This window comes from Convolutriloba macropyga, chromosome 13, assembly GCF_964194025.1.
Source record: "Convolutriloba macropyga chromosome 13, txConMacr16.3, whole genome shotgun sequence".
In the NCBI taxonomy this organism is placed as follows: Eukaryota; Metazoa; Xenacoelomorpha; order Acoela; family Convolutidae; genus Convolutriloba; species Convolutriloba macropyga.
In genome coordinates, this window is record NC_134480.1 from 36,653,760 (window position 1) to 36,670,138 (window position 16,379).

General features: G+C 36.6%; 2 protein-coding genes across 2 annotated transcripts in view; one reads left to right on the forward strand and one right to left on the reverse strand.

Annotated features, from left to right (window-relative positions):
• Window positions 1-12,896, reverse strand: part of LOC142352066 (pre-mRNA-processing factor 39-like) — a 59,467-nt gene extending 46,571 nt beyond the window's left edge. Inside the window, exons 1-6 of the mRNA XM_075404421.1 lie at window positions 12,718-12,896; window positions 7,724-7,896; window positions 7,142-7,263; window positions 6,449-6,776; window positions 2,901-2,971; window positions 2,209-2,535 (exon numbers count right to left, since the gene is read on the reverse strand). Of these exons, the coding sequence (XP_075260536.1) occupies window positions 2,209-2,535; window positions 2,901-2,971; window positions 6,449-6,776; window positions 7,142-7,263; window positions 7,724-7,896; window positions 12,718-12,895 (1,199 nt within the window). The 5' untranslated portion in view covers window position 12,896. The remainder of the gene's footprint in view (window positions 1-2,208; window positions 2,536-2,900; window positions 2,972-6,448; window positions 6,777-7,141; window positions 7,264-7,723; window positions 7,897-12,717) is intronic.
• The window catches only part of LOC142351989 (uncharacterized), a 379,819-nt gene that overhangs the window by 131,054 nt on the left and 232,386 nt on the right, over window positions 1-16,379 (forward strand). The window lies entirely within an intron of this gene.

The following is a 16,379-nucleotide window of genomic DNA, read 5'->3' on the forward strand; positions in this document are numbered from 1 at the left end:
TCAGTATATGCTAAAACTCGCGATGTTAAAATCTTGCAAGACATTCTATTACATCTAGAAATTATGCAGCAACCAATTTTCAAACCCCAGAAGAGGTTCCCTGGCTTTTGAGGCCGAAAAAATCTAAAAAACGCCAAAAATTTTCAAAAACTTGAAAAAGCAAGTTTTACCAAAAAAATGCCAAAATTTGTGACAATAAAAAATTGAAAAACTATTCCACGGCCAGTAAAAACTTGTCAGTAACTTACTATCAAACCCCTTAGGATATTTTCGGACCCCTGGGTACGGAAAGACCTGGATAAGTAAAAGTAAATGTCAAAAAATTGCAAGATTTGTCAAAAAAAAATGCTAAAATTCGTGATGTTAAAATATTGAAACCATTCCACTACTACTAGAAACTATGCAATAACCTATTATCAAAACCATGAGGAGGTTCCTTGACACCTAGGGCTGATAAAAAATCTAAAAATGTCAAACAATCAAAAAGCTGGAAAAAAGTTGCAAAACAGTATAAATTTGCGTGTTTTTAGCGACCGGTTGTTCGTCAGTAGCTAGAAACAGGGGGTTCATCAAGGACTGATGGGGCAACAGTGGGGTGTGTGTGGGGTAACAGCGCGGGGTTGTGGAGGCAAAAGTGGAGGAGTCTTCAACCTCTAATAACCGACCTTCATACCATAAGAATAAGTCTCCAAAACAGTTTGAGCTGAAACAGAGCTGAAAAGCTCCAAGACCACTTAATGCCCAATGGAAGCTACCTGTTTATACCGTTTATGAGTATAAAAAGTGAAATGCGTTGGACAAAAAATTGTTCAAGCAAAAAATTACAAAAAAGAGCGACAGGACTAATATAATTGCTAAACTTCGTTTGAGAGCAATTAAAAAGTGCGTGGAAAAATCATTTGAGAATAAGCCAAAGATTTGTCTAGAATAAAAGCGCAAAAACGGTCAAGCGGAAAATCTGCATAAAAAAGACACGTTAACAATAATTGCTTCTCATTCGAGGGCAATTACGAAGTTCAAAGCAACTGTAACAAGCACTCGAACAATTGTAATCGTTACCTGGTACAGTTCAAAACAGCTTTAATAGAAACTGTTTACATAGAGAACATAGCCGGTAGATCACCGGAATAGCTGAGAAAGAATAGACTTGAATGTCGTATAATACGGATAGAAACAGATACAGATCTAAATTGGAAAAAAAAATCGACGCCGCTGAAAAAGCTAGGTAAAAAATATTCAGCCATAAATTAACAAAACTTGCAAAAATTCATTCCCCAGAAGCCTCCTATTAGTGACCTTTACTGCACATATGAGTTCCTTTGACCTTAAACGAATTCAAATTAAACTTTAAGGTGTAATTAAAATTTTATAGTGCAAAAGTCATTTTATTGAGTGAGGTAAGTCACTATGATCAAAATCTAATCAAGCAAATGATCTTAAAATCTTTGCTAGAAAGCGAGAGGACGTCACGCGCGCAAATGCCATTAGTGAGAGTAAGCAGTCGTTCAGAAAATTTGACCTTTTCAGCTTTGCAGTGTGAACAAATGTAAAACGAAAGAGCGTCAGACGACGAAACAAAAAACATAGCAGGACAAGTCCTGACGTACAATTTAAAAAATTTTCATTGACTAATCAAAAAAACTACACCTAGAACGGACTATGAGTGAATTGGGTAAACCATTTCTAAAAAAAATTCAGATAACCAAAAAAGCAAATCAATGCCAAAATACCGCTAACGAGAAACACCGCTAAATCCACCAGCGAGAACTGTAAATTATATTCTGACAAAAAAAACTAGGCCTCGAATGAACTATGAATGGATTGGGAAAACCATTTAGAAAAAAATCCGATCCAAAAAATTGAACAAGTACCACTAGCGAGAAAGCCACTTGCGAGAAAGCGAACTTTTGTGCAAACACCGTTTTCTCACTCTACTTTAAAATTGGAGCGAAAAAATTTCACGCCGCAAAACCACTCGCTTTTTTGCTCCACTTCTTGTTTCGGCGTGACCAAAATCTCTACTCCAATGTGACTTCAAAAATCATGAAAATGTGTGAACAGATCTTTAAAAAAAGACCGCTCCAATACAATACAAATTTTTTGAATTGTAAAAAACCAAGAGCACCGCAATATAGCTCCGCTCAGCTTACAGCTTCGCCGCTATAAAAATGATTTGGGATTATCACCTGTAGTAACTAATTCTCTTACTTTTGGAAGTGTTCTGCGTGTTTGAGTGTTGGCACTTTGAACAGTCTGTCATATAGAGCTGTTACAGTCACAAACCGTCCATGGGAAATCTCAGTTTTCTTCACTTCTTTTTGCTCCGTCTTTTCTTGACTCTCGTCTACTTCATTCTGTGGACTGAGACCCTTTGGGCTTTCATTGTTGTTGTTCGCTGAGGTGTTATCAGCTGTTGATGAGGAACTAAGGGGTTCAGAAGCTGCTGCAATGTCCCGTTCCCAGTTCACAAACATGTCCCAGAGTCGGTCTGATTTGTAGTCCCAACCACAAGCACCCACCCCACGCTCAAACAAGCTAAATCAACAAATAGACATGAGATAAGGCACCAAATTGAAGAAGACGAGTTCACACCAGTTATATAAGGGTGCGTTACCTTTTGACTTGAGTTTCCTAATCTGATGCGTTCTAAGCATTCTTAAGCTTTCCTAATTCTTGGCCGAGATAACCACTGATTACTAATTCACCATGTGAACCTGATCAAACATTCAATTAAAACATCCTCAAAATTTGTTTGCACGAAATGCTTCGACTTTAAAATTTCACAATTCTCGGTCACAAAATGACGTACTTCTGGACGCAGTGAATCAGTAATATTTTTTCATAGAAAGCTTTCCAATTTTAAATGCATTATGAACCAGTTTATTTTGTTAACTACTAACTTTCTAATGGCCATCACGTTTTGTTCAGTCTTCTCGACGTACAGAGTTGAGCATGCATAGTTTATGTAGCGCTACCACTTTATCCCATTTTTGAAGTAGAAATTCAAATGGGTCAGCCGAAAAATCGGCCAAGCAAAAAAACTGCACAAGAAAGACAAACAGGATTAATACATTTGCTAGAGATTGCTTTTGAGAGCAATTAACAATGATTTCCTAAAAAGTACTTGTTAAGTCATGTATGATAAAAACATTTCTAGTATAACTCACTGTTAATGAGGATCAGAGATGATAACATTACGCCACATAACAGCAGCTGCAGTGTGGCATCAAAGAGAGAGAGAGAGAGAGAGAGATAAAACGTGAACGAGAAAGAGAAGGAAAGAGACCCTAACCAAAAGAGAGGGAAAGAGAGATAGGAAAATTTTCCATGATGGGATTCAACTCTGCAACTTCTAGTTTTCTAGCCTTGTTAGTAAATAAATCACATAGAAAAATGAAAAAAGCAAAATTAAAAAAAATTTTCAACTTCACAGTAAAAAAATTCAAAACCTTTTTTTGTCTCAATCAAGTAACCCGTATTCGAGACCTGAAAACATTCGTTGGCCAGTAATAGTCGTTAAACTCAGAAAAAAAACAAAATGAAAAATTTTGGAAACCATTGCAAATTTTAACAAAATATTGCTATAATTCAAGAACAATCTCATTGTCTTAAGAGACTATCCAGTATCCCTGTTTCGAGCCTAGTTTCACTGGCTCCTTTTCTGAGTTTATAAAAACTCAGGGGTCCACTTCTGAGTTTATAAAAACTTGAAACATGGAAAAAAATTTTAAAAATTTAAATTTTATCCAAAAATTACACATACTAGAGTCATAAAAATATTGATCATCATCCCATTAACTCACGAAATTATTCAGCAGCTTTTTATTAAAACTTGGAGGAGGTCCCAGGGCCCCTGGTGCCGTAAAAAAATTTAAAACATGAAAAAATTCCAAATATTCTAAAAAAAATTGCTTAAATTCGTGATATTAAAATCTCTATGAAGACATTCCATTACCCCATGAAAGACATTCCATTACATCTATAGACTATGCAGTAACATATTATCAAACAATAGAGGACATTCCATGGTTTTTGGGTCTACAGAAACCTGAAAAAGACAAAATTTAGAAACTTGCCTTTTAAAATGCTATAACTTGTGATATTAAACTTGTGATATTAAAAACCGAAAATTAATCCATGACCAACAAAAATTTTCCAGTAAGCTATCATCAAACCCTGACGAAGGTTTTCTGACACTTGAGGTTCAAAAAAATCCTGAATTACTATAAACTTCAAGAAATTGAAAATGGCAAAAAAATGTCAGTATATGCTAAAACTCGCGATGTTAAAATCTTGCAAGACATTCTATTACATCTAGAAATTATGCAGCAACCAATTTTCAAACCCCAGAGGAGGTTCCCTGGCTTTTGAGGCCGAAAAAATCTAAAAAACGCCAAAAATTTTCAAAAACTTGAAAAAGCAAGTTTTACCAAAAAAATGCCAAAATTTGTGACAATAAAAAATTGAAAAACTATTCCACGGCCAGTAAAAACTTGTCAGTAACTTACTATCAAACCCCTTAGGATATTTTCGGACCCCTGGGTACGGAAAGACCTGGATAAGTAAAAGTAAATGTCAAAAAATTGCAAGATTTGTCAAAAAAAAATGCTAAAATTCGTGATGTTAAAATATTGAAACCATTCCACTACTACTAGAAACTATGCAATAACCTATTATCAAAACCATGAGGAGGTTCCTTGACACCTAGGGCTGATAAAAAATCTAAAAATGTCAAACAATCAAAAAGCTGGAAAAAAGTTGCAAAACAGTATAAATTTGCGTGTTTTTAGCGACCGGTTGTTCGTCAGTAGCTAGAAACAGGGGGTTCATCAAGGACTGATGGGGCAACAGTGGGGTGTGTGTGGGGTAACAGCGCGGGGTTGTGGAGGCAAAAGTGGAGGAGTCTTCAACCTCTAATAACCGACCTTCATACCATAAGAATAAGTCTCCAAAACAGTTTGAGCTGAAACAGAGCTGAAAAGCTCCAAGACCACTTAATGCCCAATGGAAGCTACCTGTTTATACCGTTTATGAGTATAAAAAGTGAAATGCGTTGGACAAAAAATTGTTCAAGCAAAAAATTACAAAAAAGAGCGACAGGACTAATATAATTGCTAAACTTCGTTTGAGAGCAATTAAAAAGTGCGTGGAAAAATCATTTGAGAATAAGCCAAAGATTTGTCTAGAATAAAAGCGCAAAAACGGTCAAGCGGAAAATCTGCATAAAAAAGACACGTTAACAATAATTGCTTCTCATTCGAGGGCAATTACGAAGTTCAAAGCAACTGTAACAAGCACTCGAACAATTGTAATCGTTACCTGGTACAGTTCAAAACAGCTTTAATAGAAACTGTTTACATAGAGAACATAGCCGGTAGATCGCCGGAATAGCTGAGAAAGAATAGACTTGAATGTCGTATAATACGGATAGAAACAGATACAGATCTAAATTGGAAAAAAATCGACGCCGCTGAAAAAGCTAGGTAAAAAATATTCAGCCATAAATTAACAAAACTTGCAAAAATTCATTCCCCAGAAGCCTCCTATTAGTGACCTTTACTGCACATATGAGTTTCTTTGACCTTAAACGAATTCAAATTAAACTTTAAGGTGTAATTAAAATTTTATAGTGCAAAAGTCATTTTATTGAGTGAGGTAAGTCACTATGATCAAAATCTAATCAAGCAAATGATCTTAAAATCTTTGCTAGAAAGCGAGAGGACGTCACGCGCGCAAATGCCATTAGTGAGAGGAAGCAGTCGTTCAGAAAATTTGACCTTTTCAGCTTTGCAGTGTGAACAAATGTAAAACGAAAGAGCGTCAGACGACGAAACAAAAAACATAGCAGGACAAGTCCTGACGTACAATTTAAAAAATTTTCATTGACTAATCAAAAAAACTACACCTAGAACGGACTATGAGTGAATTGGGTAAACCATTTCTAAAAAAATTCAGATAACCAAAAAAGCAAATCAATGCCAAAATACCGCTAAATCCACCAGCGAGAACTGAAAATTATATTCTGACAAAAAAAACTAGGCCTCGAATGAACTATGAATGGATTGGGAAAACCATTTAGAAAAAAATCCGATCCAAAAAATTGAACAAGTACCACTAGCGAGAAAGCCACTTGCGAGAAAGCGAACTTTTGTGCAAACACCGTTTTCTCACTCTACTTTAAAATTGGAGCGAAAAAATTTCACGCCGCAAAACCACTCGCTTTTTTGCTCCACTTCTTGTTTCGGCGTGACCAAAATCTCTACTCCAATGTGACTTCAAAAATCATGAAAATGTGTGAACAGATCTTTAAAAAAAGACCGCTCCAATACAATACAAATTTTTTGAATTGTAAAAAACCAAGAGCACCGCAATATAGCTCCGCTCAGCTTACAGCTTCGCCGCTATAAAAATGATTTGGGATTATCACCTGTAGTAACTAATTCTCTTACTTTTGGAAGTGTTCTGCGTGTTTGAGTGTTGGCACTTTGAACAGTCTGTCATATAGAGCTGTTACAGTCACAAACCGTCCATGGGAAATCTCAGTTTTCTTCACTTCTTTTTGCTCCGTCTTTTCTTGACTCTCGTCTACTTCATTCTGTGGACTGAGACCCTTTGGGCTTTCATTGTTGTTGTTCGCTGAGGTGTTATCAGCTGTTGATGAGGAACTAAGGGGTTCAGAAGCTGCTGCAATGTCCCGTTCCCAGTTCACAAACATGTCCCAGAGTCGGTCTGATTTGTAGTCCCAACCACAAGCACCCACCCCACGCTCAAACAAGCTAAATCAACAAATAGACATGAGATAAGGCACCAAATTGAAGAAGACGAGTTCACACCAGTTATATAAGGGTGCGTTACCTTTTGACTTGAGTTTCCTAATCTGATGCGTTCTAAGCATTCTTAAGCTTTCCTAATTCTTGACCGAGATAACCACTGATTACTAATTCACCATGTGAACCTGATCAAACATTCAATTAAAACATCCTCAAAATTTGTTTGCACGAAATGCTTCGACTTTAAAATTTCACAATTCTCGGTCACAAAATGACGTACTTCTGGACGCAGTGAATCAGTAATATTTTTTCATAGAAAGCTTTCCAATTTTAAATGCATTATGAACCAGTTTATTTTGTTAACTACTAACTTTCTAATGGCCATCACGTTTTGTTCAGTCTTCTCGACGTACAGAGTTGAGCATGCATAGTTTATGTAGTGAATCCATAGGTCTACACTCAAAGGAATCGCAACAACTCCACGTTCAAAGATCTGAAACAGAACCCGCATGAACAAAAACGCACCTCAACTGCATCTGTTGTTATACACACAATTCCAGAAGCTTAAATCAACAGAACAAAGTTCACTCCCCAAATTCAGCGTGGAGATAAAGGCAATAAGCACCAAACAGACGCTAAATAACTTTAAAACTTATCCGTAGACAATCATCATAAAACCTCAGAAACCGGAACCCCGCTTGTACAAGAACTTGGCATAGTATATATTATCTAATAGTTCGTAGCACTAGTATTGGCTGATGGTCTTGGGATTTCATAGTATTTGAACTTAGTTGTCAGTAGTTTATTAAATTGGTCGCAGTTCAGAATTCTTTGACTTCCATGAACAGAATAATGTAAGCTTGTACTAGTCGCGATTTCGAGCTAATCCAGGAAGAGTAAAAGAGATGCAGTAAGTCAACTATACATGAGTCGATAATCATTATACCACTTGCCTTAGTGACGTCTTCATTGGAGTGTCCCCTTTTCTTCAAAATGTCCGCATACTTTTTCCAATAGCCAAAGCAGAGACAGTATCTATCCAAGAATACATCGTACGCCTGCATCACCTCCTTTATGTCTTCACAGCTTTCAGACTTTGCGAGCAGTTTTGTCCAACAGTCAAAATCTAAATAACCAAACATATTTTATGCAGATCCTGGTTTAACAACCGACTACAGGGTTTTACCATATCCGCCCAATTACTTTGGAGTTAGGTGGTCTAAAATGGAATCCTTATAGAGAGCCGAATAAATGCGACAGCAAATGAAGCTTGTTTGACACAGCGCCTTATAAAAACCAGTAACCAAAAATAATCAAATTAGAGACATGATTCAATATTTAGATGAGAAATAGAAAAGGATACCGAGGCAAAGAGGAAGTGTTGAACCATGAAGAGAGCAACAGTGAAGTTTCATCTTCAAACTGCTTTAATTTCTGCTAAACACTAAGTTGCAGAGTAAACACAATGGTGTCAAATGACAACTAAACGAAAGTTATTTAGCACCAGCGAAATGCTGACATGCACAAAACTCACAAATCGGGAAAAATATACAAAAACGCAAAATTAATTTACGATGGCATAACTCCGTCGTTTATAATCCCTCAGCTCAAAATTAGTTTAGTGCTGGATCTAGAACACAAGTCAGATCCAAGAAAGCTCTCAACTTATAATAGCTGAACTAAATAGCTTCAAATAATCCTCAATCGCTACAGTATGACACTAATCCGCCTCCCTAAATTACTGACAATTTAAGAAACGGTTGACCACTGAGCCTGAAAATAATCTTTTTGCTAAAATTTCACGTGCTCTGCGATGTCACGGTAACCTCTCACAGTCACGATCTGTCATTTGCTGGGTTACAGAATGGTGTTGCTGGGTTACATATGAAGCACTAGGCGAAACTTTGCAAAGCTTTAACATTTTTGCATTTCTAGTACAATACGATGACCCCCATCTCATTTTTGCTTTATAGTATATTTTTGCAATAATTTCTTATGAGAAAAAATTGGTCAAACTGCTGGGTTTTGAGATATTTGTTAAAAACCAACTAAAAACCTTTTGGCGGGAAAGGGCAAAAGGAAGGGATAAGTTGGGAGAATTCTGCAAACCACATCATTTACTTCTGTTTCAATAGTTTCTGGCGCAAGCGAAAATGTTTTGCTATCCTGGCTTTCGTATTGCTCTAGACGTCGGTTATTCTGAATTGTTTGCTGTTCTGGTTATCTGGCTCTCTTTTAAAAAATAAATCTCACTAATCTGTGGTGACAGAATCAGTAAAATGGTCAGTGGTCTGTTTTTGACCATATAACTGTCACACCTAATCTTTTGCACCAAAAAAAGGTGTTCAAGATATATCTCTTTTCTGAAAAAAAAACTTTGGTCTCACGACTGTTGGTTTGAGATAACTGAAAGCAGGCCCCTAAAATGTGTTTCGCGGCCCCTAAAAAGAGGGTAGAATGAAGAAAGAACAGGAAACAGAGCATTGCGGAGAGCGAACAGTATCAGAAAGAGAGAGCGAGCGAGCGATCGAGAGAGAGAGAACAGGCACATCATTAGGGCAAAAGCAGAGATAAGAGAGCAAGAGCAGACAGAAAGAGGAGATAGAGTGGAACAAAAAGAAAAAATAACAAAACTCAGAAGGCAATAAAAACAAGGAAGAAGCATAAACAAATGTCTAACAGATTGCTTTCGAACGACAAGGGAGCAATTTAACTCGGCGGATATAGCCCAGATCGATTCTTCTTTATGGCTGCAAAACAATCCAGCAAAAAATTTGCATTAAACAAAGTCGTTTGAGAGCAAATGAAAAAAAGAACAACCAAAACGATATCAAACAAATGAAATAAAAAAGAAAAGTATCGAACGAATTGCTTTCAAACGGTTGAAGCTTTGAACTCCAAATAAGATTGTTGAAACCAGCGGTCCCGCAAAAGCTTTCAGTAACGTCTAACTAAAATCAACTTCGGAAACACCTTAGTGTAAATCGATCTTATTTCGACTAATCACTCACTGAAAACTGCTTTACGCGCCAGAATCAATTCATCGAAAAATTGTCTAGTGAGAGCATTTACTAATAAAAATAAGAAAAGCCAATAGATATCCGACTAAAAGGACGTTTGACATGAGTTCACACTAAAATGAAGAATAACCACGATCTGTTGGACAAGTCTTTCCGAACAGGCTGGGGAGCAATTCATTTATAGCCTGCATTAAAACCAAGCAAAACCTCCGCATAAAAATGAAACATAATGAGGAAAAACGCAAAAAATCACGGCAATAGAGAAAAGATAAAATAAAGAAAAGAGCAACAGAAAGAAAAGAACTCAGAAGAGAAAGTAAAAAAAAACAGAAAAAGCAGAAATAAGAAAACTGACATGAGATGAGTGACAACACGAAAATACAAAGAAATCGCGACTGACAAAAAGAAAGCGAAGTCAGAGAGAGAGAGAGAGAGAGAGAGAGAGAGAGAGAGCAAGAGCAGAACAAGACAAACAAGGAGAAGAAGCATACAAGGAGAGCAAAAAACCAAAAAGATAGAGAAAACAAAGACGAGAGCAATAGAAATAGAGAAAAAGAAAGTGACAGAGAACAAATGAGAGAAAGATACGTAAAGATAGAGAGAGACAGCGATATCAAGGTAGAGCGTTGAGGAGTTGTGAACCCAATAAACAAATGATTGAAAAAAAACCTTTAAAAAAGGTCGAGAAGGACGGGCAAGTACAGCGAAGACGAAGCAGCGAGAAAGGAAGAAAAAGAATTAGGGGAAATGAGAGTAAACGGATAAAAGGAAGAAGAAGACAAAACGACATGGAAACAATCAAAAGAAAAAAAAAGAAACACCTAAAAAGATACCAACAGACAAAAAGAACAAGATTAAGATCGAGTAAGAAATGAGGAAGATTAAAAGCAAGGAGACAAACACAAAAGAGCAGCAACAATTAGTAGTGTTGTAGTAGTAGTGGTATAAAACTATTGCTTTTGGGGCACTAAATAATGAACAAACTCAGAAAATGATAGTCATCATACTTGTTTTGAACAAATTTGAACACCAATGAATTTAGATTAGAATAGAACGAGGGAGGGTGATCAAACATATCAAATGACGCAATTTTGTGCAGTTCGTTGGCATAAAGGGCACTTCGAATGAAGAAACTTCTCCCTTTGATTAATGGTTTTTTTAAAAATGTTGGCCTGTTGGATCATCGTAACAATCAACTTTTGTACTCAAGATGAAAATATTCACCTAGGGGCATGTCATAAAATCCAAACAAAATAAGATTGAGCATGACCAGATCCCTGAAATTTAGGAAACACGATTTAAGAAGAAGCATGCATTTAAGTAGTCGATCCCTGTAATCTGTTCCGGAGAAAATCAATTTACAGCACCTTTTCTCCAGCTTCTGCAGATCACTAGTAGAGGGAAACAAGACTTCCGAAGCATAAACAAGCGATGATAATATATATGACTTGTATAATCACAATTTAGTAGAGGAAGGTAAAATAGGTAAGAAACGTACGATCACACAAACGCACACCCCCCGAGTGCGAAGAGAGAAAGATTTAGTCAGAAAAGAGGAGAAAGAGCACATAGGGAGACAGAAAGACCAACAAAAATCAAACAAAGCCAAGAGAAATAGACCGCGAAATAGACCTGCGCGTTTCAGCAACTCATACAATGGCATTAAAACATTCCAAAGTCAGAGCCCACAGGTTGCCAGAATAGCTTCGCATTGCTTTGACATACACAGATGATTTGACATAGCTATCGGCAGGGGCGCAGCATCCAGTTCACAATTGGGCCAATCGGATAGGTGCGATTCGTGTCAGCGTTTGTTCTTGTTCTGCTATCTTTGATGCCTAGTTGCTTGTTGTCTTTGTTGAGAGGAGTATGGACCGTGCGTCGTCAAATGCTTTTGAAAGCATATTTGTATTCTTTGCCATTTATTTGCTCCTTAATTAACGGTCAGCACGCAGAACTTTAACGGGCAGCATTTCACCCTCATTGGGTTAGCCATCGAAGTCCAACAATTTTACAGAACCAGTAATTGTGCGAAGGGCAATGTTCTTTATGTTTTCAGGTGGTTCCAGTTTGTATTGCTGGTTGTGGAAGCCCAAAAATGCGCACCGTAGTTGATGACGCTGCCATCGATTGCTTTGTAGGTCACTGAGCATTTTTGCAGTCTCTTTGGTTCTCAATGCATGTTCTCCAAAATTGAGCACACTATCAAAGATGACACCTAGTACTTTGACATTGGACTTTAATCGTATTGTTGATAGCGAGGTGAGGGTCAAACCTGGCCTAATTGCTCCAGTTTGGAATTACAATGGCACCTGATAAATTAAGTGCGAAGCCAATGAAGAAGAGAAGATGCTGTGAAGGCTCAAGTATGGACGCCTGTATGTGACAGAAGTACGAGCGGTCAACCGCTCCCAGGGTCCATAAACTCAGTACACAGACTGCGAGAAACAGGTTTTTGCGGCGGCATCAGGCAAGCCCCGTCTCTCTGATCCCTAGCATGTACTTGGATTTTCATCTTTGTGGACGTTCACCTTTAGTAGTAGTAGTCCAGGAATTAGAATAGGTCCAAGGGTCTTCGCCACTTTTTATCATAACAGAATGAGTTTTCCGTTGCAAAAACTGCATTTGCAAAAGTATTCTCCAGGCCACATAATGGAATTTCCCTTCGATTATTAAACATCAACAAAATTAACAAAAAATTGAGAAGATATCTTTTGATTATTTAGATAATCCCCCTACATTTGAGAATACCTCTTGGATAAATATCAGATCTGGTAAATAAATAATTGATAAAGCCAAGAAGTCAGTCTCTATTTTGTGTTTTACCAATTTACTCATTGATAAACATTTTCAACACGCTTTTTTGTTAAAAATGTCTGCGTATATATATTTCCAACTTTACTCCTCTAATTTCAAGTTTAACACACCGGTGAAATCCGTGCTAACTTGCGCCCACAATTCATCTAATCCGGGTACAGACGATAATCCGAGCCTGCCAGAAGGTTTTGTATCTACTTCTTCTGCCGCTTCCACCGCATTCTGCTCATGCTCATTAATAACACTTCCACTTAAAGCAGCTTCCTGCTGAAATGATTGTTCATCCATTCAATCTGAAATCATTTTATTTGGTAAAAAATAGGAAAATGTCCTTCCAGTTTGTGCTACCAGACCCTATGGGTGCAAATACACTCATTATTTAAACCGGTCTGTGGCTGTTCCGGCTGCAGTAATACTAAAAGACTCGACTTTGACTGAAACTGCTTAGGTACTTAAAAAAAGGTAAATTAAGAAATGCCCCTTCCCAACACTGGATGAATATTGGCTGCTCCGGTGCCCTCCCAGCACTACGTCTTCATAAAGCATTTCGTATTGTTTAAATCGATCAATAAAATGATTATATATTTAAACATCAGCTGAGAAAGTAAAACAAAAAACAGACAGCATTAGAAAACAAACAACTAATGACCAAAGTAGATGAGTCAAACTAACAGCCTCCCTTCTTCAACCACAGCTCCCATTGAAGCATCAACGGGGACTTAAAACTCCCCTGGACTTGACCCTAAATACTGAATTATTATTATTATATTATTATTATTATTAGTAAAAGCAAGGGTACAGATAGCAAAAAATTTGAAGTGAACAACTGGTTTTTGATTACCATTTTCAGTAAACTACCAGTTGAAGGCGTCTTTACATGTCAAACGAAAAACGCGCCATAGAACTTATTTAAACATAACCGACTAAACGTCTGAAGAATTGCTCTCGAACGATTAGTGGGAGCTCTAATCAATTGCAGCCTGAATCAGTCGGGGGAGGGGGGGGGGGGGGGGGGCGAACGATTGTGTTTGTTGGTCGCTAGCTGTGGCTTGAGGAAGCTAGCTTTAACTTTGCTGAGAGGTGATCAGCTTAGTCAAATGGACAGCCGAAATAAGCTCAAAAAATAGGTAGTACAAAAATCTAGGACTAATGTAATACGAGATACAAAAAATTTTGTCGAGGAAAAATTTAATAGAGATCTGGCTCTTGCAGATTGGAGAAGTTTATCAACAAATAAACTGCGATGAAATGTTTGCAGAGTTTAACAAAATTTTTCTGACAATACTCGAGAAAAATGCACCAACAGAGAAGAAATTAGTTTCTAATATAAAAAAGACTACTTCAGAAAAACCTTGGATGACAAAAGAAATTAAACATTTAGTTTCTGAGAAACATCGTTACTTCAATGAGTACAAATTGACACAAAGTGCTGAATCTTTTGCGTCATTTAAGAAATATCGCAACCTTGTAAACAGAAAGTTAAAAGAAGCACAAAATCAATTTTCAGAGGATTTTTTTAAGAAAATTGAAACCACAAAAGAGAAATGGAAATTCATTAAGAAAAAAATTGGAAAGAAAAATAACAGTCCAAACATCACTGAAATTGATGAGAATGGTAAAAAAACGAAAGACAAAAAATCAATATGTAACGCTTTTAACAGAGTCTTCAGCGAAATGGGCAACTACAGAGGGCAGATTGTTCCATTGAACGTCGAAAAAACGGAGCGAACTTTTCAAGAGTTTAATTTTAGACCTTTTACTTTGAGGGAAATCTATAAAGTTATTGACAATCTAGACAACAACAAAGCACCAGGGCCGGGATTCATCATTGCTTGGGCATTGAAATCCGGAAAATATGCTATTGGGACACATCTTCAGATTATATTTAACGATTGTATGCAAGAGAAAGTTTTTCCAACAATTCTTAAGGATGCACACATCACACCAATTTTCAAAAAAGGAGATGTTTCTGTTTTAACTAATTATCGTCCAATTTCTGTAACACCAACTTTTGCAAAAGTTTTTGAAAGGCTTTTACTTAATCAGTTATTAGAATATCTTGAAAAATTTGCGCTCTTGAACAAAAAACAATTCGGTTTCCAATCTCGAAAGTCTACTGATGCTGTTCTTTACTTTATTGAAAAAATAATAGGAAATATGCAAGATAACGGCACAGGTGCTGTGTTTTTAGATCTTGCAAAAGCTTTCAATTCAATCTCTAATGAAATCTTTCTCACGAAAGCTGAAAATTTCAACCTCTCTCAATCAACAATTTTACTTCTCAAATCTTTTCTCGAAAATCGAACACAATGCGTAAAACTGGGTATTGACTTATCAGATAAATTAACTATTAATCATGGTGTTCCACAAGGAACTGTGTTAGGACCTCTTATTTTTCTGTTATATGTCAACGATTTTTCTGAAAAGCTGGAAGGTGAAAATGATGTTGTTCAATTTGCGGATGACACTAGTATTATATGCAAATTTGAACGTAATGAAAATATTCCCCAAAAAATTGAAAAAAATTAGAACAAACAGACAAATACCTGACAGAGAATCAACTCACATTAAATGCCGATAAAACAGAGATGTTATTCTTTACAGATCATACTAATTCGGATCCAGAAATTTCTTTTAAAGGCGAAGTTATCAAACCAGCTCATGCATGTCGTTATCTGGGAGTACAAATTGATTCAAACTTAACCTTTGAAAATCACTTGAATACAGTTTTAAGCAAAATGGCTAATGCAATTCGTTCTTTGTATCTTGTAAGAAATCAAATACCTTTGAAAGTAAGAATCGATGTTTTCAAGTCAGTTGTACTCTCTCATCTCTCTTTCAGTGGAGTATTCCTCCAAACTCTTACAGTGAAAAACATAAACCGCATAAACAGGCAAATTAACTGGGGAATAAAATTTTGTTATTTTCGTCAAAAATTTGACCACTCCATTGATCTTCTCATTAAGGATCGTATCCTACCAGCCGAATTGTTTATCTCAAAAGTTAGCCTAATGAAGCGACAAACAGATATAAAACAATGGGAAACATCCGAAAATTTTAAAATGTTCACTAGTTGCCATAACACCAGACAGAACAACAGAACAAATCAAATTATTATAAAAAAGAAAACGAAAACGAAGTGGAATAACAAATCTTTAATCTTGAAAAGCGTTCAAAAATGGAACAAATTGCCCTCTTCAATAAGAACTTTTAACAGTAAAACTTGCTTTAAAAATGTTTTAACCAAGTTTTTGCTCAATCAACACAGGAAAGTACCCGTTAATAGATAAATAGGAGCCTTCAAATCCTATTTTTACCTATAAAAACGAACAGCCACAATTTGAAGATTACTATATTAATAACAATGCTGATTATTTTATTTAACATTTTAGAGCATGTAGATATCTAACCTTAGGGCATAGTATGAGTAATTTACATGTTTCAAAAAAAAATAATTTCTACGAACATCATTGAGAGCAAGTAAACATAACCAACTAAACGTCGAAGAATTGCTCTCTCACGACTAGTGGGAGCTCTAATCAATTGCAGCCTGCTTCAGTCGGGGGGGGGGGGGGGGGGGGGTGGAGGGAGGGGAGCATAAATGGGACTAAGAAGTTCAATAATGGGCTTCAAATAACCACATTAGAGGTTAACATATACCACTATTAAGTTTCAGCGCACTTTTCAGTTGACTTTTAGTATTAAATTGCCTTTTTTTTAGTATTAAATTTGAGTTCAGCTGCATGAAATTGTGATTGAGCGAGAATTTTAG